This window comes from Rhincodon typus, chromosome 25 (assembly GCF_021869965.1).
Source record: "Rhincodon typus isolate 14 chromosome 25, sRhiTyp1.1, whole genome shotgun sequence".
NCBI classification, from domain to species: domain Eukaryota; kingdom Metazoa; phylum Chordata; class Chondrichthyes; order Orectolobiformes; family Rhincodontidae; genus Rhincodon; species Rhincodon typus.
Window position 1 is genome coordinate 10,291,529 of NC_063356.1, and position 26,706 is coordinate 10,318,234.

Consider the following 26,706-nt stretch of genomic DNA (forward strand, 5'->3'; position numbering starts at 1 on the left):
TGATGCTGCTTGGCCTGCTGTGTTCATCCAGCCTTGCACCTTGTTGTCTCGGATTCTCCAGCATCTGCAGTTCCTACTATCTATGTATACTATATGTTGCGATGAAAGGTGTGAGATTTATGTTAAAAGTTTTAGAATTTAGATTTGAAAATTATGGCATATGGGTGTTGGCTAATTCCATGACACATTCCAAAAAAGCCAGATCATTCAATTCTTCTGGAACAGTGAACTGATCCAATATGCATCAGATAGCATACAGTACATAAAAGTAACTTGATAACCATCAGAGATAGTGGGAATTGCCAATGCTGGATAATCTGAGATAATAAGGTGTAGAGCTGGATGAACACAGCAGGTGGAGCAGGACAGCTGATGTTTCGGGTCTAGACCCTTCTTCAGAAAATAGCTTCGCAGAGGGGTTAAAATTGATTCGGAGAAAGTGGGAACTGCCACTGCTGGAGAATCTGAGATAACAAGGTGTAGCTGCTTGGCCTGCTGTGTTCATCCAGCCTTGCACCATATAGTATACATAGATTTGTTTTCCCAACAAGTGAATAAATTAGGTTTTAAAAGGCGAACTCTCAAAGGGAAGACTTTTCAAAGCAAACAAAGATGCTAGAAATACACAGCACATCTGCCAGGATATGTGGAAAGAGACAGTTAATATTTCAAGTTGCATACCTGTAAAAAGAAAATCATTGATAGACTACCCTGGAGAATAATGAAAAGATTTTGACTTGCTTGGTACAAAAGCAATATTACACTTATTTCCCCATTGATCCAAAACTAAGTATATTATCAGGGAAGGACTTAGCCCTCCATCTTGCTGTCTTCAGAATTAAATATACAATTTCACAGTCAAAATACTGGCAGATAGAATTCATATGAGATTCCAGTCCTTAACTAAAACTCCTTTCATCTCACAATTTATACACAAATAGAATCAGCATGCCAGGTGCCAACTCAGCTTTCTACACGTAAAAAGTTTACTAAATATGAAAACTTTTCAAAGTTGACAAAGCCTTAAAATTCAGTGTAAACGTATGAAGCAACATCTCAGTGTAAACAATTGCTCTCCATTACGAATTCCAATTAAACCTGTGTTCTGAGATTCAGTATCTAAGTAATTTTAGACTTGGTAGATATCAAATTATACTCAAGAGGTGACTTATGGTTTCTGTAGCACTCCATGCACTGGGGTTTTCCTCATCATTTATGCTGTAGGGTAGTTGGAAGGTTGCTATAAATAACAGCTAACTATTGTCACTGTACTATTTTTCACTAAGAGGGCAGGGAGGTAAAACAGTCATGGCTTTGTGTTAACACATTATGGACCTGGAGGAACACAGCTGGCCAGGCAGCATCAGAACAGCAGGAAAGTTGACGTTTCGGGTTGGCCCCTTCTTCATTATGTTCCTCCAGCTCCACACTTAGCTCTCACTCCAGCATCTGCAGTTCTTACTATCTCAGTCATGGCTTTGTGTTGCATTACAATTCTTTTGCTTCCAAGAAAGTGGTTCTACTGTTCCTCAGAATGGCAGCTGCTTTAATACTCCACAAGAATGTGCAAAAGCTACACATGTACCTTGCTGTTCAGTCATTTAGCTTGTTGTGAATGGAGAACAATGACCAAGACAACATGGTTACAACGCCCCCTCTTAAATTTGGTAATAGGAAGTGGGTATCACAGGCTAGGCCAGTATTTACTGCCTAAGTATTGTGGAGACAGTGCTGCCTTCTTAAACTACCATAGACTAAGGTGTAGGGACACACAGTACTGTTGGGAAGGGAGTTTAAGATTTTTGGCCCAATGAGTAAAGAAATGGCAGAATACTTCCAAGAATAGATAGTGAGAGACCAGGAGAAATTGTTGCAGGTAGCAGTGCGCCCAGTTATTTGCTGCCCCTATCCTTCTGGGTGCACGAGGTCATGGGTATGGTAGGTGCCTTCAGAGGAGTCTTGGTGAGTAACTATAGTGCATTTTGTAGATGGAACACATGGCTGTCACTGTGCAGTGGTGACAGAAGCACGTGTTGAAGGGAGTGAATGAGGTGTCAATAAAACAGGCTTCTTTGATCTGAAGAGGGGCCAGGGATCATCTGATTCTGATCGATACCAAACTAAACACTCTGAGCAGGTTATTCCTTTGCAAATGCCACTTCAAAGCTAAGGTCAGCAACTCCTGCCACGACTTTTCCGATGATTGAGACAACACTGCTAAGGTAGTAACTGGTCAGGTTGGATTTACCCTGCTTTGTGTACATAGCTGGGCAACTTCCCATATTATCCAGAGATTCTAGTATTACAGCTGTACTGAAATAGCTTGGACAAAAATGTGACTAGTTTTGGAGCACAAGTCTTCATTTTTTTGCAGCCAAGATGTACGTCAGAGGCTTTGCAGTGTCTTTTAACTGGTGAAGGCTGGCATCTGTAATGCTGTGGATAAAGGAGGTGGCAGAGACGGATCATTCACTTGGCACTTCTAGCTGAAGGTGGAAATAAATATTTCAGCCTGGTCTTTTACACTGATCTGTTGACTTTCCTCATTGAGGATAGGAACATTTATGGAGTCTCATCTTCCAGTGAATCGTTTAATTGCCCACCATGTACAGCTTAGATCTGATCCATCGATTGTGGGGTCGCTTAGCCTCATCTATGGCGAGTTGCTTTTTCTGTCTAGCACAAAAGTATTCTTATGTTGTCACTTCTCCAGTTGACAGCTTATTTTTAGTTAGGCTTAGTGCTGCCCTGGCATGCTCACCAGCACTCTTTATTGAACTGGGGTTGACCTCCCAAGCTTGATGGCAATAGTAGAGTGGGGGGATATGCTGGATTCATTAGATCATTGATTGTGGTTAAGACAGTTCTGTTGTTGCTGACTGTCCACACCAGCTCATGGATGTCCAGTTTCGGATTGCTAGATTTGTTCTAAGTGTGTCCCACTTAGTCCAATGGTAATGCACCACATGTTGGATGACATCCTCAACCTAATGACAGGACTTTAGTTCCACAAGGACTTCTACAAACACCATCATGGCTGGATAACTGCAGCAGGTAGACTGGCAAGGATGAAGTCAAGTAGATTTTTTTTCCCTTCTATTGGTTCCCTCAGCACTTAACATAGCTGCTCTAAGCCTAACCCTAACCCTATCGCAGCTACTCTAATTCTATGTCCTTTAAGGCTCAGACAGTAACGGTGCTACCAAGCCACACTGGTGACGAAATTCAAGTTCCCCACGTAGGGAACATTTTGTGCCTTTGCCACCTTCGGCGCTTCCTTTAAGTGGCATTCAACATAGAAGAGCACTGACTCAGGCAAGGTGGGGGCGATGGGAAAGAGTGGGTGGAAATCAGGAGGTTTCCTTGTTCACATTTGACCTAATGCCATGAAAGTGGGCAGGGTCTGGTCTTCCCTCTGGTGTGGCAGGATATAGCCAGGTGATGGTGATGTGTGGCACATTGTAACGTATGATTTTGAAAGTATGACTATTTCAGGCCATTGGCTAAGCCATGAGACAGTTCTCAATTTTAGCAAGGACTACTTTGGAAGGTTGACAGGGCCGAGTTTGTCACAGTAACTTCCAGTGCCTAATTGATGCCATTTGACTTACCCCATTTCATTCCTTTCTTTTCTTTAGACTTTGTAGTGGTTTGATGCAATTGAATGGCTTGCTTGGCCATCTCAGGGAGCTCTTAAGAGTCAACCATATACCAGTGGGTCCAGTCACATTCAGACCAAAACAGATAAAGGATCAGAGATTTCCTTCCTTAAAGGACATTATTGAAGCAATTGGTTTTCATGGCAATGGACCATGGTTACATGCTCACCATGAGGCTGTTTTTTTGTTCCAGATTTTAGTGAATTTTTAATTCAATAAGTGCCATAGTGGAATTTGACCTCATGACCCCAGAACATTAGCTTGAGTTTCTAGATTACTAGTCAAGTGACATTATGTCACTGACTTCCCTCCTTGTGCTCATTCTGTTTAGTTTTGCTTTAACAAACCAAAATACTGCAGATGCTGGGGAATCTGAAACAGACAAAATATTGGACATTAAAACAGATTTTAATCCAATATTTCCTCTCTCTCCAGATGCCTCTAGACCCAGAGATTTTCTAGTACTTCATTTTTACTTACTTTTCCTTTTGTACTTTTTCTTAATGCTATCTTTCTGCCCTTTAGTATGTTTTTAATAAATTCAGCTTATGTCCTTCTGTTTTTATCAAGTTTTTTTCTCCCTACCCATTTCCTTAATTGGTTAAGATGGGTCATTGTACATACATAAGGTCTGTTTCCGTGCTCTATGACTCTTCAGTCCAACCAGTCCATGCCGAACATAATCCCAAACTAAACTAGTCCCACCTGCCTGCTCCTGGCCCATACCCCTCCAAACCTTTCCTACTGATCTATCCATCCACATGTCTTTTAAACATTGTAATTGTACCTGCATCCACATCATCAGGAAGTTCATTCCACACACGAACCAACCTCTGTGTAAAAACATCTACATGTCTTTTTTAAATCTCTCTCCTCTCATCTTAAAAAAGTGTGCGTCCTAGTCTTGAAATTCCCCATCTTAGGGAAAAGACAACTACCATCAACTATCTATACCTCTCATTATTTTATAAACTTCTATCAAGTCACCTCTCAACCTCCTACGCTCCAGTGAAAAAGGTCCCAAGCCTATCCAGCTTTTCCTTATAATTCAAACCTTTCATGCCTGGCAACATCCTGGTAAATCTCTTCTGAACCCTCTCCAGCTTGATAATATCTCTTCTATAATTGGGTGACCAGCACTGGACACAACATTCCAGAAAAGGCCTCACCAATGTCCCGTACAACCTCAACATAATGTCCCAACTCATCTCCTCAAAGGACTGAGCAATGAAGGCAAGTGTGCCAAACGCCTTTTTAACCTTCCTGTCTATGTGATGCAAACTTTAAAGAATTATGTACCTGCACCCCTAGGTCCCTCTGTTCTAGACTACCCAAGGCCTGCTATTAATTACATAAGCCCTACCCTTGTTTGTTATACCAAAATGCAATACCTCGCAATACACCTATTGAGTCAGATGACCATTTCAGCAACATACACAATAAATACAAATGACTGATTCATTTCACTTCTAGAGATTAAAGTTTTTCAAAACTGATACTGAATCCAAATGTGATCACAATTTTTGGTTGTGGCATTTTATGTTTATTTATATTGTGAAATGACAAATTACAAATAGCACATACTCGGGTGAAACAAAATTACTACTTACTTAAAATACAAATCTTTGAAGGTGAAGTGTGTCTCCACTATGCCTGTAGTTTTCACTCTGGTCCTCAAAACATCTTGTTGAGTTGGAATGTAGCCTTGTAAGGAAATTCTATCCAAATCATTCAAATAACTGAAGAAAATGATTTACAATTGATAAATTTAGTGAAAATATACTATTAAATCTAATCCAATTAATTTTCTAAGAGATGGGCCAATGGTCACTACTTTTAATCACTTGTTATACATAATAGCTTAATTATTGTTGACTGAAGAGTAACTGACAGAATCTAATGAGAATAGACGAGATAGAGCTCAACAACACAAAATTTCCTACAATTTCACACTGACTTGTCAGACCAAATCAATGTGTTAGTTTTTGTGGAAATTATAAAAATCACTTAAGGTATATAGAACATAGAATATAACAGCGCAGTACAGGCCCTTCGGCCCTCGATGTTGTGCCGACCTGTGAAACCAATCTGAAGCCCATCTAACCTAAACTATTTCTTTGATTAGAGGTTTGACAACTCATTGCGCTGCACAAATGCAAATTACCCGTCTGGTATGCTGTGCTACTACTGCATGTCTCTAGGCTATTCATGCACTTCAACTTTAAAAAGTAATGTTACATTTAGGTCATAAAACATTTTTGTGCACAATATCTTGCAACCTTTATTCTAGCTATCAATTTTGGTGGCTTTGACAGTTTCTAACAATTGAGAACCAGTGCTTTTCTACACAAAAGTAAGTGCATGATATTGGTTTCCCATTTGGAGCAGAATGCTCAGTTGTTTGGTACAGTCAATGCAATTGAATTTTAAAAGAAAGGCTATAGGGAAGGAACAGGAGAAAGTGTATTGGTAAACATCTAGCCTGGACAACATTTTATTAGCTAATGATAATCTGGTTCACAATCACCATTTCAGTCAGGAGAACAAAACAAAATGGATGATGCCATACCATTTCCGTCAAACTATCATCAATCCACGAAAACAAAAGACTCACAATGACATTGTTTTATACAAAGCTACTTTTGATTAAAAATCTGTCATGGCTGTGTATGTCCTACAAACTACAGTAAATAAACATCAGAACTTTTATAAGTAAAATTACAATCATGTCCACCTCTCTGGCTGACTACGTTCCTTTAGGATGGAAGATGATCAATAAAGGTTAAGTACTTGGCCCAAATAAAACTTACCTATGAGAGCACCACCAATTTTATTGGTCCTACCTCTACGAAGATTAAAGTTTCTCACATCTATTACATTGCCTTTGTTACAAGCTGTGACAATTGCTTGCTCAATGTTATAACTACCGTTAGGGGGAACGAGAAATTACTCCCAACACTTTCATACTCTTGATATTCTTAATCTCCTGATTTTCCAAACCAAGATCCTCCCTTACAAACATCCTTATGTCATCCTTTATCAGGGCGATACCCCATCTTTGCCATTTTGCCTTTCTTTTTAAAAATGTTGTGTAACCAAAGACTATTTATTTCATAACCTTGCAATCGTGTCTCTGTGATGGCGATTAGGTCTAAACCATGTAACTCTATTTGTGCATCAGTTCATTCATTTTTTTGAGGAAACTTTCTGCATTTAGATAGTGATTTCAATTTTGTTGTTTACTACTATTCGTTGCACAGACCTTAGTTAGATGCATTATGACCATGAAACTTCCTGGCCCAATCAGGTTTTCTTTATTAACAAAATAATTTGGTACTTAAAAAATGATACTTACTATGATGCAGAGTCATTCAGCTGATATTCTCTGGATCTACCAAAACAAGCCTGAACACCACCATCTTGCCACAATCGTTTGATAACTCCTGCAAGTTCTGCTGTCATGATCCCTTCCTCTGTGGTTCCCGCTAAGACAAACAACTGCCGGGCATCATCCTACACACAAACAGTACTTTAAAAGTTGGAAACTACCTTAAAAGGTATGGCACCATACATTTAAACCAGTAAATAAGAGACTTTACTTTGCACAATTAACACAAATATTTCATACATCACAACTACCTAGAAAAATGTTATTGCTTAATTAAAAAGAATGAACAGTAGTTGCAAACCAAGAATTAAACAATAGATTTGAAATGAAAAAAATGTTTAGCAACTGAAACTACAATAAACATGATCCATTACAGCATAGTTAAAAACTGAACCACTGTTCCAATGTTTTAATCTGTGCCTGTTAAATCCGTTACTTAGGGGTTCTCCTATAACGTGTGTTCCGGCAACGTGAATTGGCTATAACGCGATTGATGAATAGAGGAACGCTATTTGTAAAATGCGAACTTGTGCTGGCTGCAAGGCGATTCCATCGAGTATGGATTGCTCATTTCCAGCACTATTTTGAATACAATGTTACTCAGGTTTACAACACATTTCAATCCTACAATTAACTTCAATGCCAATGGGCTACATAGGAAAGAAAGGTCAGATTCCTCTGCTTCACTTAAATCTATCCAGAAGTCTGTGCCGATTGAATATCAGGTCAGATCAGCATGTAAATGGAGGAGGGAATTTTACTAAAAATTGCCAACGTGTCAATTTCTGGGGAGTATGCTGGCTGAGAGCACTCTCTCTCAATTTTGCACTGCTCACCTCTTTTGGATCATGCTCGCACTATTATGCAGTACTGTCCATTGCTGGAATTTCCAGTGGCAGAACTCTATTTAAAGCCCAGCTGTCACTTCATTGCAAATGAAAGGTCAGATTCATAAATGTACTACCTCTTCGCAAGATCATCTGTCCGATAAATTATTATAACTACAGTTATAAGAATGAAGCTACACAGGTGAGGAAGAATTTTGGAAAATATAATTATGCGTCCTTTGCACCCCCAACCTTGCGTTTCCCGTAGACCCCATTATTTATATGCCTCTATTTTCTATTAACACAATGTTACGCTGAAATGCAACTACCACAGAATCCCCTGTACTTTCAGCCTTCCTTTATCTTTAATAACCAATTTCAAAATACTGCAATTTACAAATTTAGATCTGATCAGAACTTCAAAAAGGGAAAGGTAAAATGGCCTTATCTTTAATTTTGCTATTGACTACAACCACAAAATTAATTTTATTCTCAAAAGTCAGTGATATTCAATGTCAGGCAATAGAACATTTCTAGCAATTATATGCAAGCATTTCTAATACAAGAACAATGCAGATTAAATGGAGCCTCATTCTCCCCAGTACACACAAAACAATTTTTAAAAAAAAAAAGTATTAAGTCATCTCTTTAAAATGTCTCAATATAATCTCAAATTATAATGAAGTTTAAAATCGAACAAATTAACTGTCTTTTAAATGATGGCCAATCAAAAAAAAAAAAAAATCGATTTTCCAACACTACTCTGAACAGCTCGTGCTATACTAATGAATAGAATTAAATATTAGCCACAGTTTCTTAAGTTGAGTCTCTTCTACTCAATCCTCTTCTGTAATATTTCAGCTCATCAGTAACCAAAAGACTGCATCAGTATACTTAAATATCAACGATTTATACTTACTGCTCTTGTTGGGTCTCCAAAATCAACCTTCAAACGCCCCATGGCCCTGATTATAGCAATGATGGACTGAATTGTATTGCTATAGACCACCGCTTTATATTGTTTGCACTCCTCCTCAGAGTACCCATCCTCATGAATGATTCTGCAAGGGTAAAGGCAAAAAAAAAATTAAAATTGAGCTGCAGAATTCAAATTTGAAATAAACTCAAGTACAGGACTGAAGACAACTAAATTAATGTGAAACCATATAAAAATAGTCAAATTACAGAAACTCAAAAGAAAATGCACTGTTAAACCTTCACTTAAAAAATTAGATCATAATTGAAGGTTACTTTAGGCTTATCAGGAGAAAAGAATTAACTACTTCTAGTTAGTAATGTGAAAACAAGGTTATTTCCACGATGAACCACAATCTTGAATCTCCTCACTCAATGTCAACTCCAACAACACTAGCAAATAGTTCCACAAGACATGGCACTGAATTGACCTCCTTGACAATTCGGTCTAATCTTGGAAAATAGCATTGCTGGTACTGACAGGTATAAACATGCACTGCACTGGTGAGGTTTAGTGGAATTCTATAGAATCTGTCATGCAAAATCAATTATATCTGCATTTCACAAAGGATTTCATCTGCAGTTGGAATTTGTCGTGAAGTACGTTGTCTCTGAAAAGATCCTAATCCAGACCAAAAGTAATGCGTCTCTCAAACAGCAGCTTTTCAATCAAAGTTCAGAGTTTGACATTGGGCCTTACTATCGGGTGACAAAGTTTCTTCCAAGTACCAAACTACATTTTCAAGTATCAAAACTTTAGGGGACAGCATTTTGAACAGGAAGATGCACTTTGCTTGATCAAACCTAGTTATATATCGTCTTTTAAACCAAGGGAAATGGCCAAGATATTTGTCCAGAAATCGAGTTACACACAAGAGCAGGCACCACCCTGTAATAGGATCAGAAACAAATAAGATTTTATCGATCGTTATTTATTTTTGTTGGTAGTAACTACAATGGTCATCAAATCTGAAAGTCTTCTTAAAGCATGGAGGAGTAATTTCTTTTAGTTTATCAACAGTGACAAGTAAGATGTTGCTTAACTTTCAAGTTTTGGTAAGGGTCACCCTGTACTAAATGACGTCTAGGAGACCAAAGGCCAATGCACAAACACTGCAATCAGTATTCCTTACCCTTTAATAAGCAACTTTAAAGAATTACATCTATAAAAGATTGAATAGTAGCATGAAAAGTTATGAACATTAAACTGAGGTTTTATTGCATTCTGTTAATCTTATATAGAGAATAACGCACCTATTCACATTGTGTAACTATAATGAACGTTACTCTTACTGTTTGAGATATGATAAAAAATGTAGAGAATACAGAGCTTCCTAATATGACATGAAGAAAAGCAACAGACACAATTAACAGAAGTTACTACAGTTCTACTTAATCTAAATGTAGAGTATTACTCATATTGGTGTTTCAAAGGTCTACACTGAAGTGTGCACTTCATTTTAAAACTTAAACAAAATTCAATAAATTATTAAAGATGTATAAACTGCTTCAGACTCACTTCATTTGTTTTACAATGGTACTTTTCCCAGATTCTCCGGCACCTGCAAAAGAAAAATATAACTACTATCACATCTCAGCACCTTCACATAACCTTCAATTGCAACAAACATACTTAAAAATAGTCACAACTAAACACAGAACCTTCACTGTTGAGGTTGGTTAGCTCGCCGAGCTGGTTTGTTGTTCCGCAGACGTTTCATTACCGTGCTTGGTAACATCCTCAGTGCAGCCTCTGATGAAGCGTCGGTGTGTTTTCCCGCCGGGTTTTAAACTCTGGGGTCCATTGCGATGGATTGCCTCACTTCCGGGTTTCCTCCATAGTGGAAAGTATATGGGGTTGAGTTCAATGTGTTTATTAATAGCATGCTTCGTGGAGTGCCATGCTTCCAGGAATTCTCGTGCTTGTCTCTGCCTAGCCTGTCCCAGGATCTTGGTGTTGTCCCAGTCGAAGTCGTGGTTCTCCTTGTCCATGTGGATTGAGAGTGAGTGAGTATTGGTTGTGACTTTTTGTAGCCAGTTGGTGTTCATGCACTCTTGTTGTTAGTTTCCTTCCCGTTTGTCTGATGTAGTGTTTCCTCGCAGTCTCTGCAGGGGATCTTGTAGATGACACTGGTCCTGTCCATTGCGGGGAGTGGGTCTTTAGTTCGGGTGAGTGCTTGTCTTAGGGTTGATATGGGCTTGTGTGCCACTCTGATGCCCAGCGGTCGTAGAAGTCTGGTGGTGAGTTCTGACATGTTCCTGATGTAGGGTAGTGTGATAAGTGTGTCGGGGTGTGTAGAATCTTTCTGATGCTGTTCCCGTAGGCATCTCCTGACCCAGTTCTTTGGATATCCATTATCCTTGAAACTTGGAAGAGGTATTCCTCCTCCTCTTGGCATAGTTCTATGTTGCTGCAGTGTGTTGTTGCCCTTTTAAATAGTGTTCGCACGCAGCTTCGTTTGTGTGTGCTGGGATGGTTACCATTGAAGTTCAATACCTGGTCTGTGTGTGTGGTTTTTCGGAGTACTTTCGTTTGCAGTTCCCCATTTGTCTTGCGCTCTACCATGACGTCCAGGAATGGGAGTTGTTTGTTCTTCTCCTCTTGTCTGGTGAATTTTATTCCGGTGAGGGTGTTGTTTGTGTCTCTTCTAGTGTGGTCCGTTTAATGATGACAAAGGTGTCGTCTACGTAGCGTATCCATAGTTTAGGTTGGATTTACGGAAGGGCAGTCCTTTCCAGTCTTTGCATCACTGCTTCTGCTACGAGTCCGGAGACAGGCGATCCCATGGGTGTCCCGCTGATTTGCTCGTACGTTTGGCCGTTGAAGGTGAAGTGGGTGGTCAGGCATAGGTCCAGTAGTTTAAGCATGTTGCCCTTGGAGATGGTTTCACTGGGTTCGTGTTCTTGTTCAAGTAGTGTTGTCATTGTTTCCCTTGTTAGTGGTATGTCTATTGACGTGAATAGGGCGGTGACATCAAACGATATCATGGTCTCTTCGTTCTCTATCTTTACGTCTTTGATGGAGTTGAGGAATTCTTGGGCCAAGTGGATGGAGTGGGGCGATTTGTTGACTAGGTGCTCGAGTCTTCTTTGTAGTTCTCTGACTAATCTGTGCGATGGAGTGCCTGGTAGGGAGACTATGGGTCTGAGGGGGATTTCCGGCTTGTGCACTTTAGGGAGGCCGTAGAATCGCAACAGAGCCCAGAGTTTAAAAACCAGGCGGGAAAACACACCAACGCTTCATCAGAGGCTGCACTGAGGATGTTACCAAGCACGGTAACGAAACGTCTGAGGAACAACAAACCAGCTCAGTGAGCCAACCAACCTCAACACCCACAACCTGAGCTACAGATCTACTCCAAAACCTTACAGAACCTTCACTATTGTGCAACAGTGCCAACAAATGTGACACCTGTTTCAGAATATTCCTACTGGTTCTCTGAACATGCTGGGGATATATCAAAAGCAGAAATAATAGTGAAAGCAATTAAAAGTTTAAAAAGAATCAAGTATCAATAAAACATCAGTAGTGCATGTAACTCAAATTCAAGAAACAATATTTTATTATTTAAATACATATGTATTTGAATTTGGGTTATCTGTAAAGACATGAAACTGTCAATGTTTCAAAAGTTATACATTCCTTCATAGCTGTTGAAACAATGTTCATTCATAGTCTGCGATGTGTAACTAATATAGAAAGTAGAATAAAGAGCACAAGTTGTTTCTTATCCTGTAGATTTTCTACAGGCTCATGCTTTGGAAGTGTGTCAGCTAACAGGATATTTGGGATGCTAATACAAGGGAGGCAAACTTCAATTAGACTGAAGAGTTATTAATAAGCAGCATAAGCATCAAACAGGAACTGTCAGTTAAAGTAAATTATACAATATCAAGTAAGGTAAAGAAAGCTAAATCATGATAAAGGAAGACTGGATAAAGAGTAACGAATGGGATACCAAAAGCTCCAATTATAATCTAAAAGGAACGCATTCAACACTTCAGTTACTTTTTCAGTGACAGAGGTTGCTTGGCTATAACCGAGATATTATACGTAGGTCAAAAAATGGGATTCAAATTCATGGGACCTTGAAACAAGTACTGGGGAAGGACGGAGCTGTTCTAATTGGACAGGCTTTATTTGAATCATGGCAAACAGCACAACTAGGGCTGTGGCTAGGACTTTAAACTAAATAGTGGAAGGACGAATTCAGTTGCATGGAAAATAATGGAAAAGGTTGGGAGGGCTCAGCAGAGGCATTTGAAGTTTCCAGAACAAGTAATAAGACAGATTATGGAAATGGTCAGGACATATACAAATGAATTGCTTACTTTGTTTCACATCTGCGTATTTTCAGATTTTTCCTATTTTTATCCTAGGCTACTTTCTCAGGTGGACACAAAAGATCCCGAGACATTATGTGATGAAAAACAGGAAAATTCTTCCCAAAGATCTGGATAACACATCCTTCATTCAACTTAAAAATACTTCCTTAAAAATATTATCAAGTTATTTTTGTGCTGTTTGTGAGACCTTGATTTGGATGCAAACCTGGCAGCAATTTTACAATATAGTTGGTAAACTTCTGAAGAATTGCTTTGGCTTTAGGAACTGCCGATTGACTAAACAGTTGGCCATTACTTCAACATCATCTTACATAAGGTTGTAGACACACTCGCCGAGCCAGTGGGTTTGGTTGCAAACGTTCGTCACGCCGCTAGGTAACCTGGTCAGTGCGCCTCCGGTGAAGCGTCGGTGTTTTGTTCTGCTGTTATTTATATGCTTCGGTTTGCCGAGGTGATTGGTATTCCTTCTGGTTTTGTTTCTCAGTGATTTGTACACCGGGTCTAATTCAATGTGTTTGTTGGAGTATTTGTTGGAATACCAGGCCTCCAGGAATTCCCTGGCATGTCTCTGTTTAGCTTGTGAGATTTTCAATGTGCTGTCCCAGTCAAATTCGTGTGCCTTGTTGTCCATGTGTAGTGAGAATCTCTTGGGGGCTAGTTGGCATTCAACAAGCGGGACAGAACACCGACGCTTCACCAGAGGCTCACTGACTATGTTACCTAGCAGGCTGACAAAACGTTTGCAATCAAACCCACCGGCTTGGCAAGTATGTCTACAACCTCATCCACAACTGGAGCTACAAATCTTGTCAAAAACTTTAAATCTGCTTACATAAGTTGCTGTCAAATTTTGTTCGATAATGCTTTGCTGTTGGGACATGTTACTGCTTTAAAAGCACTACATAGTTTGTAATTTGCTGATGCTGAGGCAAAGCCACAACCAGTCACTAGTCAATGCTGCATTGTTTACATTACCAGTTTGTTACACATTTCAGCTCTTGTTAATTGCAAAATGATGCCATATAGAGAGAACATCTGGGCTGAAAAGTGCAGACCAGTCCCAACATTGTCGGCAAAGCTGGAGTACAATCACAACCTTGTTGCAATTCTAGTGAGCCTCTAATCTGCTCCATTACTAGATGTCAAATCGTAAAATTTATATCCACATTCTTTGTACTATAACTCTTTCACCTTCTTCAAAACTTGTGGCTTTAAACATTAGTTTTCAGAATTCACTGACCAGTCCATGTATATATTTTTGTCATTATACTCCAGGCACAGAATTTATGCCCCTCAGGGCAGTTTCCAAAGATTAACACATACGAGAAATAACACAATCATCATCAACCCACATCCTCAGCTCAAAATACTGCCTATTAACATGCTCTAAAGCCGCTTTTCAAAATGCAAACTGAATCAAACCCAAAACACAAATTTCCCTCATGGTTTTTATAATAAATGTTTATCTTGTTTGTTTTACCCCCAACGGGTTATGTCATCGTATTTTAGATCGTTTCCATACGAGACCTAAATCTCAATCTTGAAAAGTTCTATTCATTAACCTTGAATCTAGGTAGAGTTTAAAATTCTTTCCATGATGAAATCTTATTTACCTGGTTAATGAAATTACAATTACACCATAAATCCATGGTAAGCAACATAACGTGGTACCTCATTTCAAGTATAAACTAAAACAAAAGACTAATTTTACTACATTAACAGAATCTGGTCAAAGTGGAGTGGGAGCAGCTACTTGCAGGAAAATCTACAGGGCAGTGGGAGTCATTCAAAAAAAGAAGCAGAGAGCGTATACTCCTGTATAGGCGAAGGGGACAGTGGGGAAGGATGCACGGGATTGGATAAGGAAAAAGAAAGGAAGTTTATGGGTGATATCTAAGGACTAAAAACAGCAACAGCAATAGTGGAAAAAATGCAGAGTATTACTTTGAAGAAAAAGTTAAGGAGTAAAGTGGGGTCATAAATTCACTGCCACAGAAGGCTGTGGAGGTCAGGTCATTGAGTATATTTAGGATTGAAAAAGGTAGGTTCTTGGTTATCAAGGGGATCAAGGGTTATGGGGAGAAAGTGGGAGAATAAGGTTGAGCAACTTGTCAGCCATGATTGAATGGCAGAGCAGAATCAATGGGCTGAATGGCCCAATTTCTACTCTATGTTCTTATGACTAAAAGAACACTGGTGGGTAAAATAAAGGATAATCTAAAGGGCTGTTACAAGTGTGTCAGAGGCAAGGCGATAACCAGGGACAGTACAGCCCATTAGTTCAGTGTGGGGAACTGGAAAACATAAGTGAGCTTTTAAATGATCACTATGGGCCTGTGTTCACTACTGACAAGAATTATATAGGTATAAAAATCAGGAAAGGCAACTGTGATAAATCAGAATAAATTAAAATTGAGGGGAGGACTTATTAGTGAGCTTAAAATGTGAGCTTAAAATTGGATAAATCCTCAGTCACAGATGAGGATGTATCCTGGGCTGTTGTGAGAGGGTAAGAGGGGAAATTAGAGGCCTGACATTAATTTTAAAATCTGGACTCACAAGAGGTGTTAAGGATTGGAAGATAGGTAACATGGTATCGTATTCAAGGATAATAGGGAAAAAAAAGGGAACTATTGGTCAGTAAGCCTAATATCAGTGGTAAGGAATTTTCTTGAAAAAATTCTGAGATAGAATTTATCTCAACAGAGAGACACAAAGATGTTCAGCATGGTTTTGAAAGAGGAGATCACGCTTAAATTTCAGTGAATTTTCTTTAGGTGGTGATTGAGTATGTTGTTGAAGGTATTCAGTTGACATAGACTTCATAATTTTTGACTAGGTGGTCAAGAAAAAGCCTTTTGATCCAAGGTTATTCTGTAAATTGGATACAAAATTGGCTTAGTGGAAGGAAGTGGAGGGTGCTGGTTGAAGGTTGTATGAGAGACTGGAAACTTTTGTACTGTAGTAAACCACAGCATTTGGTACTGGGTCCCTTGCTGTTTGTAGGGTACATTAATGATTTGAACATAAATATAGGGGGGCTGGATCAGCAAGTTCACAGATGACAAAAACAAACTGGTTGCGTGGTAAAGAGCAAGGAGAAAAACTATGGAATACAGGAAGATACAGAAAGTCTGGTCAGAGAGGCAGAACAATGGCAGATGGAGCTTAATCCTGAAAAGTGTGAAGTGATGCATTTGGGAGGACTAACAAGGCAACAAAAGCAATGAGGACTGGGGGACCTCAGTTTTCACATACCTAGAACCTTGAAGGCAACAGGACAGGTGGATAGGGTGCTTAAGGTGGCATACTAGATACTTGCCTTTTAGCAGTCTAAGCAATAGAAAACCTGGAAAGTTATAATGGCACTGTAAAGGCCACATCTGCAGTACTGAGTGCAATTCTGTTTGCACTATTGGAAGGACATGATTGCACTGGAGAGGGTGCAGTGGAGATTTACATGGATGTTGCCCAGACTGCAGCATTTCAGCTATGAAGACACTAGATAGGCGAGGGATGTTTTCCTTGGAATAGAGGATGCTGAGAGAGGACCTGATTGAGGTCAGCAAAATTATAAAGGACATAGATAAGGTTGAGAGAAATAAACTTTTTCTTTTAGTAGAGGGGTCAATTAGCAGGAGATATAGATTTAAAGCTAAGGTGCAGGTGGTTTTGAGGATTTAAGGAGAACTTTTTATTATTATAGTGCGTTATGGTATTTGGAACTCACTGCCTGAAAGGATGGTAGAGGCAACAACCATTACAACAGGTCAGAAGTTGTTAGATGTATACTTGAAATGCCACGGCATGCAAGCCGTAAGCTGAGTGCTGGGAAATGGAGAAAAGAGTCAACATTTCAGATCCAGTGACCCTTCTTCAGTCGGTGCACCTGAAACACTGCTGGAAAAGCAGTCAATTTCCAATTTTTTTTCCAGACTCCCAGCAGCCGTAGTTCTTTGTTTTTTTGGTTGCGAAATGGAATGAGTGTTGATAGGTGCTTATTGACTGTGATGGACATGATAGGCTGAAGGACCTCTTTCTCGGTTGTAGTACTCCGAGTTAAATAACTACTTTGTTCCAAGAGTTAGAAGCTGGTCAAGTTAGTCATACAGAACCCAAGACATTTAGTAAACCTCAAGACACTGTCAGACAAATGCTGGCAGTGAACACATCAAACTTCTTTCTTTTGAGCCACAGCTGCTGCCACCGCCACCACCACCTTCACTCATGCCAAATTACCTTTATATCTCCCACAGCTGATATCGTAAGGAACAAACGATAAAGTACAACTCCTTGTTAATAAGAGTATTAAGAATTACCACAAACGTTTTGACAGTTATTTTGCAACTTTTTGAAGCTACTTTTACACTGCAGTAAGACCTGAATTAGTAGTGCCAACTCCTGATACTCTGGTCTTGCAAAGCTAGCTGTAACATGAAAGTAAACTTGAAATGTCAGCAGGAAGAATTTTTAGTTGGGTATTAGCAGAGCTTGCCAAATTATTTTCAGACTGTAGCTGGCTGAATGACAGAAATCAGCAGTTAATGCTACTATCAAAGGCGATATAACAAGCTCTATAAAGGGCTTGCCAATTGAGCTTGTCAATTGGATACAGAATTGGCTTAATGGCAGGAGACAGAGTAACGGTGGAGGGTTGTTTTTCGGATTGGATGCCTGTCACCAGCGGTGTTCCACAGGGATCAGTGCTGGGTCACTTTTGTTTGTCATTTATCTTAATGATTTAGATAAGAATATAGAAGGCATAGTCAGTAAGTCTGCAAATGACACCAAACCTGGTGGTATAGTGGACAGTGAAGGAGCTTATCCAAGATCAATGGAGTGAAGAGTGGCAGATGAAGTATAATCTGGATAAATGCAAGGTACTGCATTTTGGTAAAACAAACAAGGGCAGGACTTATGCAATTAAAAGTAGAGCCCTGGGTAGTATTACCCAGGGGTTCAGATACATAATTCTTGGAATTTTATATACATGGAGAATGGTTAAGGCAGCATTTAGCACGCTTGCATTCATTGCTCAGGCCTTTGAGCATAGGAGTTCGGATGTCATGTTGAGGTTCTACAGGATGTTGGTGAGGCCTCTTCTGGAGTACTGTATCCTGGACTGCCTCCAGTCCAGGAAGGTTTGAGTTGTAAGGAGAGACTGGGTAGGCTGTGACCAGCATAGGAGGTGGAGGGTGACCTTACAGAGGTTTATAAGGTCATGAAGGGTAAAGATAAGTTGAATGGCAGGTGTCTTTTCTGTAGGGTGGGGCTTTAAAGATTAGGGGGCATATTTTTAAGATGAGAGGATAAAGATTTTAAAAAAGACATGGGGACAATTTTTTTTGCATAGTGGTTCTTGTAGGGAATGAACTTCCAGAGGAAGTGGTGGATGCGAGTAAGTGGTGGATGCGAGTAAGTTACAACATTTAAAAGAAATTTGGACAATTACATGAATAAGAAATGTTTGGAGGGATACGGACCAAGCACAGGCAGGGGAGACTAGATTGGTTTGGGATTACGGTCAGTGCGGACTGTTTAGTCAGAAGGGTCCGCTTCCATGTTGTGACACTCTATGGCTGGTGAACTGTAGAGCTGTTCACCCATCGACCAGTTTAATTTACAAGTTCGGAAAAAATAACTTTGTTTATTACTACATGCGATTATTAGTACACTGAGTCCATAAAATCTCATGACATTCTGCATTTCACTCATTACCTCATCAGGCAGACAAATTCATTCAACTGTAATGACAATGGATAACTGTGCACTGAGGATCCAGGAGCTACCCCATTAATATTTGTAATGCAATACAGTTTAATCATTTGTTGAGGGGCCAGTATAATTTTCTATTATAGCTTGCATTTCAATGTGGATATATTTATATTTTAAATCCAAATTATTAAATATCTGAAGGGAGTTTCAGTAACCAGCAATGACAGCACACATTAAAAATATATTTCAGTGTCCAAAGAAGTTGGAAAGTTAAACCAATAATATAGAAAGTAATTATGGGTGAGGCTGCCCCATGTCCATGTTTTTGGGAGCTTAAATCCTGTAAAAATTGGAGGGAAAGCTAGAAAGGTGATTTCAGAATTTAAAAATCCTGCCTTGTAATAAAATAAGCTTCCATTTATTTTCCAAGTATCAGGTGACATGGAGGTAGTCACCCTCTCTCCTAAGATGTCTACTGATCGCAATCATAAAGAAACATTTACCTGTGACTCCTTTGCTAAGATGCTTCCCAACAGCCTGGAAGCTTTAGTGCAGATGAGAAACGTTATTTTCCCAGCTGTAGTGTGGTCTCTCCAACTGACTGTTCTGATGAAACCACATCCAATTAGCCCTGGTAGCACCTATTTTTATTATTTCACTCATGGAACATGGAGTCACAGTCCATCCACAACTACACTTCAAAACGTATGCTTCTTGTACTACTGCAGGTTGTGTGCAGGCCCTCCAAAATTACTTGTTAGGGAGTGAACTGCATGATTAGAGTGATTGCTGGAGTAATTCAAACATCGAAAATGAAAGCTTTTTAAGTTCATTTAACATTTTTCTCTCCTCATAGTTGCTACCAGACCTAGATTTCCTTTTTAATTTCGGATTTCCAGCATTTGTAGTATTTTGCTTGTGTATATTCACTTCATATGTAGGTAAATGGCCATTTCTCTGTACTTCTTTGCTTATTGCTAGTTTTCTGTATGCTTTCAGTTTTCATTGCAGAGAATCAGCAGTTACATGGTTAAACATACATTTCACAAAAAACTTGCCTAACACTATCCTGGCTGAGGCAAGCTAATTCAACACAGGCATGGAATAAAATTCACTGACTGGATAAACTGCTGAATTAAATCAGATTTCCCTTATGAGCTTATCATCAGACAACTAATCACAATATTACGCAACATATTAGGGGAATCAAACTTGACATTTAGAGTAAATATCTAAACAACCAACTCTCAAATTGAGACAGAAACATTACCTCATCAATCAGCACACCATATTAAAAAGCAGCTAGGTAGAAAATAAGTATAACTTGCACTAAACATGCTCAATAGACTTTTGTAAAAACTGTATTCTCCTGGCTATTATCTGGTAAAATATACTTCCTTAAAGTATTTAATTTTGCATATAGGGCTGCCCAAATTGAAGTTTCATATTGTTGCTTCAAGACCAGCCCATATTATAGCTCACCGGAATACTGTTGTGCAACTGGAGAACCGAAAATGCTAGCCTCAAAAAAAAAGGGCAGCATCATAGAAGTAAACACTTCCACAATCTGTCACATATTTAAGTCTTTTTTTGTTTACAAGATCTAGCTGACACACATCAATGTGTCAAAAATTAGAAACTTAAAAATAATTAATTTCCACCTGCTTGCGTGGGGGAACGGACATGAGAAGAGAAATATATACTTTGTTACTATCGTGAAATTTATTCCCCAGCATATGAACTTGACTGTTTGACTGGTCATTGTTCTCCTTTCTGTCAGGGAGTGCAATCTAAACATGTTGCAATCACCTTGTATATACTGTGGGTTAAATTGGTTGTAAACCCTAAATCTGTGAAAAAGGTTGTAACTTTTCTCATATTCAAACATTAGCCTTTTTCTAGGATCTAACATGTAGGATCAGTAAGCTGATGCTATTTTCAACATACTGATAACAAAAGAGGCTGAACAAAGAGTTCAAAATGAATATGATTAAGCAGACAGAATGTTACATTAGACAGCAGAGTTTATTTATAACAGTCTCTGCAGTTTCATCTTTCAGCAATGAAATTTAGTAACAAAAAATTATTGGTGCAACACTCAGCATTCTATTCTACACCTTCATAATCAGTACTGAAGAACTGGAAAGTATGACAGCACTACATAATTAATTCAAAACAGTAAGACAAATCAGGCTTCAGAACACAGTAGTAGCATTAAAATTCTCATGTATTGATGACATCTTCACCAAATTTTAATTTTATTCAAAAGGTCAACATATTACAAAGATTAAATCAAGCAAAGCTAGTTATTTTAATCAAAAATTTAAATATTGTTGGAAAGAGACAGATGTTGCCAACATTGCTTCCCAGGTTGCACATATAATTTCCAGTTGCTTTTTCTATAGTAATGTCCTAGCCAGAGTCAACTTCTCAAACAATCAGCAATCTTTCTTCCTGTATTGTGATCATTTGAAATTTGGCATTTTTTGATGAGTGCAAGGTGAAAAGTTTCAGTAATGTCTCTCTTTCAGCAATATTCAAAAACTTAAAGTAACCAGTGCATCCTTAGTGATAAACTAGTCTGCCTCCTACAGCACTTCCCTCCACCACTGACGCTCTGTAGCAGGTGTACTATCTAAGATTCACTGCAGAAATTCACCAAAGGTCTTCAGACAGCACCTTCAAAGCCCACAACCACTTCTATCCAGAAGGACAAGGGCAGCAGACATATGTGAACACCACCACCTTCAAGTTCCCCTCCAAGCCACTCAACATCCCGACTTGGAAATATATCACTTTTCCTTCACTGTCACTGGGTCAAAATGCTGGATTCCCTCCCTAATGGCATTGTGGGTCAACCCACAGCAGGTGGACTGCAGCAGTTCAAGAAAGCAGCTCACCACCACCTTCTCAAGGGCAACTGGGGATGTGCAAGAAATTCTGGCCAGCCAGCAACGCCCACATCCCACAAACGAATAAAAAAAAGGGGCAAACAATAAATATGTTTACTTCAACACACCTTGAAAAATGGAAAATAGTGACAGAACAGATGGCGACTATTCGGTCTTCATGTTTGTGGAAGCCCCACTTTCTGGGTCTTGGTCCGTGGCCCTGTTGATTATATCTTGCCAAGTGCATTTCAAAACATTTTTTTGGGCTCCATGTTTTCAGGCAGGGAGCTCCAGACATCTGTCAGCTTCTGGGTGAAAATGCTACTTAACTCCCCTGCGATTCTTATGACAGAGATTTAAATTAATTGACAGAGGAATTTAAATTCAATGTCCACTAGTTACTAAGGGAAATATGCCCTTCCTTTCCACTCCATGCAAGTCCAAAGTTTCATACGCCTCAATTAAATTTTCCCCTCTGACTCTTCTATTCCAAGAAAAACACCAGCTGATCCAAGCTTTTCTCTGAGCCACTTCTAGAAATATGCTCATAATTATCCTGTACCCTCTCCAGAATTACCATACCTTTCTAGTAATGCTGTGAGCAGAACTGCAGTCGTCAAGCTTTGGTCCAATTTGTGTTTTATACCATTCTACTGTAACTTCCCCACTCTTCTCTGCCCCAGCTTATAAAGGAAAGTGCACTCTATGCTTTCTTACTTTCTTGAACTCGAGGTGACGTGAATCAGTGGATACACCAATTCCTCTGCTCTTCTACAATTCTCTATATCATGCCATTTATTTATCGCATATTGCCTTGTCCTGGTTTACCTCTCCAAATACATCATTTCACATTTGACCAAATTGGTTTATATTTACCACTTTCTTCCAGAACTACACAGCCAAGTGATATTCTCTTGGAGTACATAAAACTTTGTTTCTCCTCGCTTTCAAACACATGGCCAATTTTTATATCCGCAAAATAACATAACGTGTGCATGTCGAATTCATACAAGATCCAAAATGAGATACCCCATGCTGAGTCCTGAGTGTGTTTCACTCGTTCAAATTCACATTGATCCAACTGTTGTCTACAATTCTACCATACGTAATAGGACCCATTATGTAAGAAAACACATGGGTAGATTGGGGGGTGGGGGGAGGTAGGGGTAAAGCTCAATGTGGGAACTAAAGGAAAAGTAATACTCAAAGTACACACCTGCTCAGTCAAATAATCTGAGGTAGGCATAGCCCAGCAATCATGAAGAGTCTCTAGCCAAAATATAAATTGCCCTCTTTCTCATGCTAGCAGACCCACTGCATATTTCTAATATATTTTAGAACTTATGGTTTTGCTATAATGTATCTTCTTTGTTGCACGCATACCATTATGAAAATATTTTTCAGGAAAATTACAGTATGTATGCAATTATCCACAATTGGCTTGTTTTGAGCAAATCTTGCAACAAAATTACACAACTAGTTGCAAACTTGATCTCAAGTTTAACACACTAACTGTCAAGACGGTAGTGGACCCCATACATTGGTAATGTAACACATCTAACATGAATAATCTATATTACTGTTTACCATATTGTACGCTAAGGATTGCTCAGTTGAGATCAAATTTACCGTACTTGCGCTTGGACCAGCAGAGTTAATATACTGACCTGAGATCACTGTCCCTAACTGATGACACTCATCCACACCAAATGTTAATTTGAAAATATTCTTGCTACAAACAGGGAGTCCATTTCAAATCTTGAAGTTATGGACTGATGTCATGAAGGCTACAGATGTATTTTAACTTCTGCATTTGAGGGGCCCAGCAGATAACAGCAAATTTGAAAATAAAACTTTTATGCAGAATCCTTATTGACCAAGGCGGCTGGCAGTTCTCTGTTAAAAGGCTGGTTAGATTTTAATTTCCCTGGCTTCTACAACAGCAAAATATTTTTATTTTCACCTACTTTGTTAGACATTGTTTCCGTTTGTCCTCAGCAGCGAAAAAATCTCCCTCGACAATGTTTCACTCCCACCCATTGGCAGTGAAGTCATTTCAACTGACTTTGGGTGGGAATCAATTTTGTGGTATTCAACTGAGGGCAAGGAGTAAATCTTCTGGGCTTGCCATCGGGATAATCAAATGGAACTGCAACTGTTCTGCCTCCCTCCCCCTCAAATTATGATGCACATCAAAATCAAAAGTTAAGAGCTATCTATAGATTGCTCTAGAAACAGAAATGGTTAGGCAAATTTTATTTTAACCACCAAGCATCATACATTAGGATTGGTTCAAATACATCACAAAAATACTAATGCTACTTACTGCTTCTGATTTTAAGACAGCTATTTTATACTAACTCTTAATTTAAAACGTACTCAGCAAGACATCAACTTAAGTTAGAGACAAAAAAACCTGCAGATGCTGGAATCCAAGGAAGACAAACAGGAGGCTGCAAGGACTCAGCAAGTTAGGCAGCATTGGCAGGAAAGGAGAAGTCAACATTACGGGTATTACCCTTCTTCAGGGCTGGACGCGGGGTTAGGGGGAGCTCCAGATAAAGGGGGGGGGGGGGGGGGGGGGGGGGGGGGGGGGGGGGGAAGGGGTGGGTGGGGATGTAGCAGAATGGTGGTGATAGGTGGATAGTGGTAGTAGGTACGACCTGGTTGGTCAATGGGAGGGAGGGTCAGTAGGTGGAATGGAAGGGAGGAGATGGGTGGGAACACTATTTGAAATTAGAGAACTCAATGTTGAGTCCTCCAGCTGTAGGGTGCCCAGGCGGAAGGTAAGGTGTTGTTCCTCAAATTTGCATTGAGTCGCTGCAACACTGGAGGAGACCGAGGACAGACATGACAGAGGGGAAGCAGGGAGCTGAAATGGGCTGTGACCAGAAGGTTAGGCTGGCTGTTACGGGCCAGGTGAAGGTGCTCAGTGAAATGGTCACTTAGTTTACATTTGGTCTCACCGATGTAGAGAAGACCACATTGGGAGCATCGGACGCAATAGACTAGGTGGGGAGGCAATGGCCTAGTGGTATTATTGCTAGACTGGTAATCCAGAGAGTCTGATAACATTCTGGACCTGGGTTCGAATCCTGCCAGTGCAGATGGTGGAATTTGAATTCAATAACATATCTGGAATTAAGAATCTAATGATGACCATGCATCGATTGGCGGAAAAGCCCACCTGGTTCACTAATGTGCTTCAGGGAAGGAAAATGCCATCCTTACTTGGCCTGGCCTGCGTGTGACTCCAGATCCACAACAACGTGATTGACTCAACTACCGTTTGGGCAATTAGGGATGGGCAATAAATGCTGCCCAGCCAGCAACGCCCACATCCCATTAATGAATAAAGGAGGTTGGAGGATGTAGGTGAAGCTCTGTTTCACCTGGAAAGACTGTTTAGGGCCCTGGATGGAGGTGAGGGAGGTGGTGTGCGGGCAAGTGCTGCAATTTTTACGGTTACAGGGGAAGGTACCAGATGGGTAGAAGTGGTTGGTGGGGAGTGTGGTAAGAACTAAGGAGTAGTGATGGGAATGGTCCTTGCGGAAGGCAGACAGGGGTGGGGAGTGGAAGATGTTCCAGGTGGCAGGGTCTAGTTGGAGTTGGAAGTAGTTGGATGTGGAAGCTGGAGGTGAGGAAAGTGAGGACAAGGGGGACCCAATCTTTATCATACCCTGACTCATGAATTTCCCTGCTCCTGAAACCTACTAATCCTATCCAGTCTTTAAGATTTCATCTAAACTTCTAATGTAAACTGGCAAAGACTGCCAAGTTGGGGTAGGCCACAGTCACAGCTACAATTTGCAGCTGGACCTTGTCTCATAACAACATAACAAATAGGAGTAGGAGTAGGCCATCTGGCCCATCGAGCCGGCTCCACATTTCAGTAAGGTCATGGCTGACCATTTTGTGGTCCATTTACCCACCTACACACCATAACCCTTAATTCCTTTACTGTTCAAAAATCTGTCTTTGTCTTAAAAACATTTAAGAAGGTAGCCTCAACTGTTTCACTGGGCATGGAATTCCACAGATTCACAACCCTTTGGGTGAAGAAGTTCTTTCTCAACTCAGCCTGATTCTGCTCCTCCTTATAGTGAGTGTATGCTCTCAGCTCTAGTTTCACCTGCCAGTGGAAACAACCTTTTTGCTTCTATCTTATCAATTCCCTTCATAATATTATGTTTCTACAAGATTCCCACACATTCTTCTAAACTCCAATGAGTGTAGTCCCAGACTACTCAAACTCTGACATAAACCAACACTCCTAATTCCAGAATCAACCTGGTGAAAGTCCACTGCACCCCCTCCAGTGCCAGCACATCCTTTCTCAAGTAAGGAGAACAAAATTGTGCACAGTACTCCAGCTGAAGCATTATCTCCATATTTTTAAACTCCATCCCTCTAGCAATGGATGACAATATTCCATTTGTCTCAGTGCAGTGGGATGGAAGCTAGTGTATTTAGTGGGCTAATGGGGAATGAATTATATATTAGAATTCCTGTTTATAATACCCAAACAAATACACTAACATCCACCCAAATGCCCTTGAAACATACTGCAGCCACAGCATTGCCTCACCTCACTTTATAGTCTTTGCCAGCTCACATCCTTGAAATCAGAAATCTGCAACATATCAGCACCTCCCCAATCATCCAAACTTCTCAACAGCCAATCTCCCACACCAGGGCAAAAGCAGCACCCTAAGAGAATGGGTGAGTAAATGACCTTAACCGCAAACACAGCAAATGGGTAAAATCACCAATCCTCAACTGTACATGTGGATGGATGGATTATCTCAAACCCTCACCTCCGGCGGGTGGGCAAAATCCCCCACCCCCGCCCCCGCAAAACCCTCACCTCCGGCGGGTGGGCAAAATCCCCCACCCCCGCCCCC

At 40.0% G+C, this 26,706-nt stretch overlaps 1 protein-coding gene across 1 annotated transcript in view; it reads right to left on the reverse strand.

Moving 5' to 3' along the window:
• The window catches only part of LOC109919731 (guanine nucleotide-binding protein G(i) subunit alpha-3), a 34,309-nt gene that overhangs the window by 6,312 nt on the left and 1,291 nt on the right, over positions 1-26,706 (reverse strand). Inside the window, exons 2-5 of the mRNA XM_048611951.1 lie at positions 10,369-10,411; positions 8,794-8,935; positions 7,015-7,172; positions 5,270-5,398 (exon numbers count right to left, since the gene is read on the reverse strand). Coding sequence (XP_048467908.1) covers positions 5,270-5,398; positions 7,015-7,172; positions 8,794-8,935; positions 10,369-10,411 — 472 coding nt within the window. The remainder of the gene's footprint in view (positions 1-5,269; positions 5,399-7,014; positions 7,173-8,793; positions 8,936-10,368; positions 10,412-26,706) is intronic.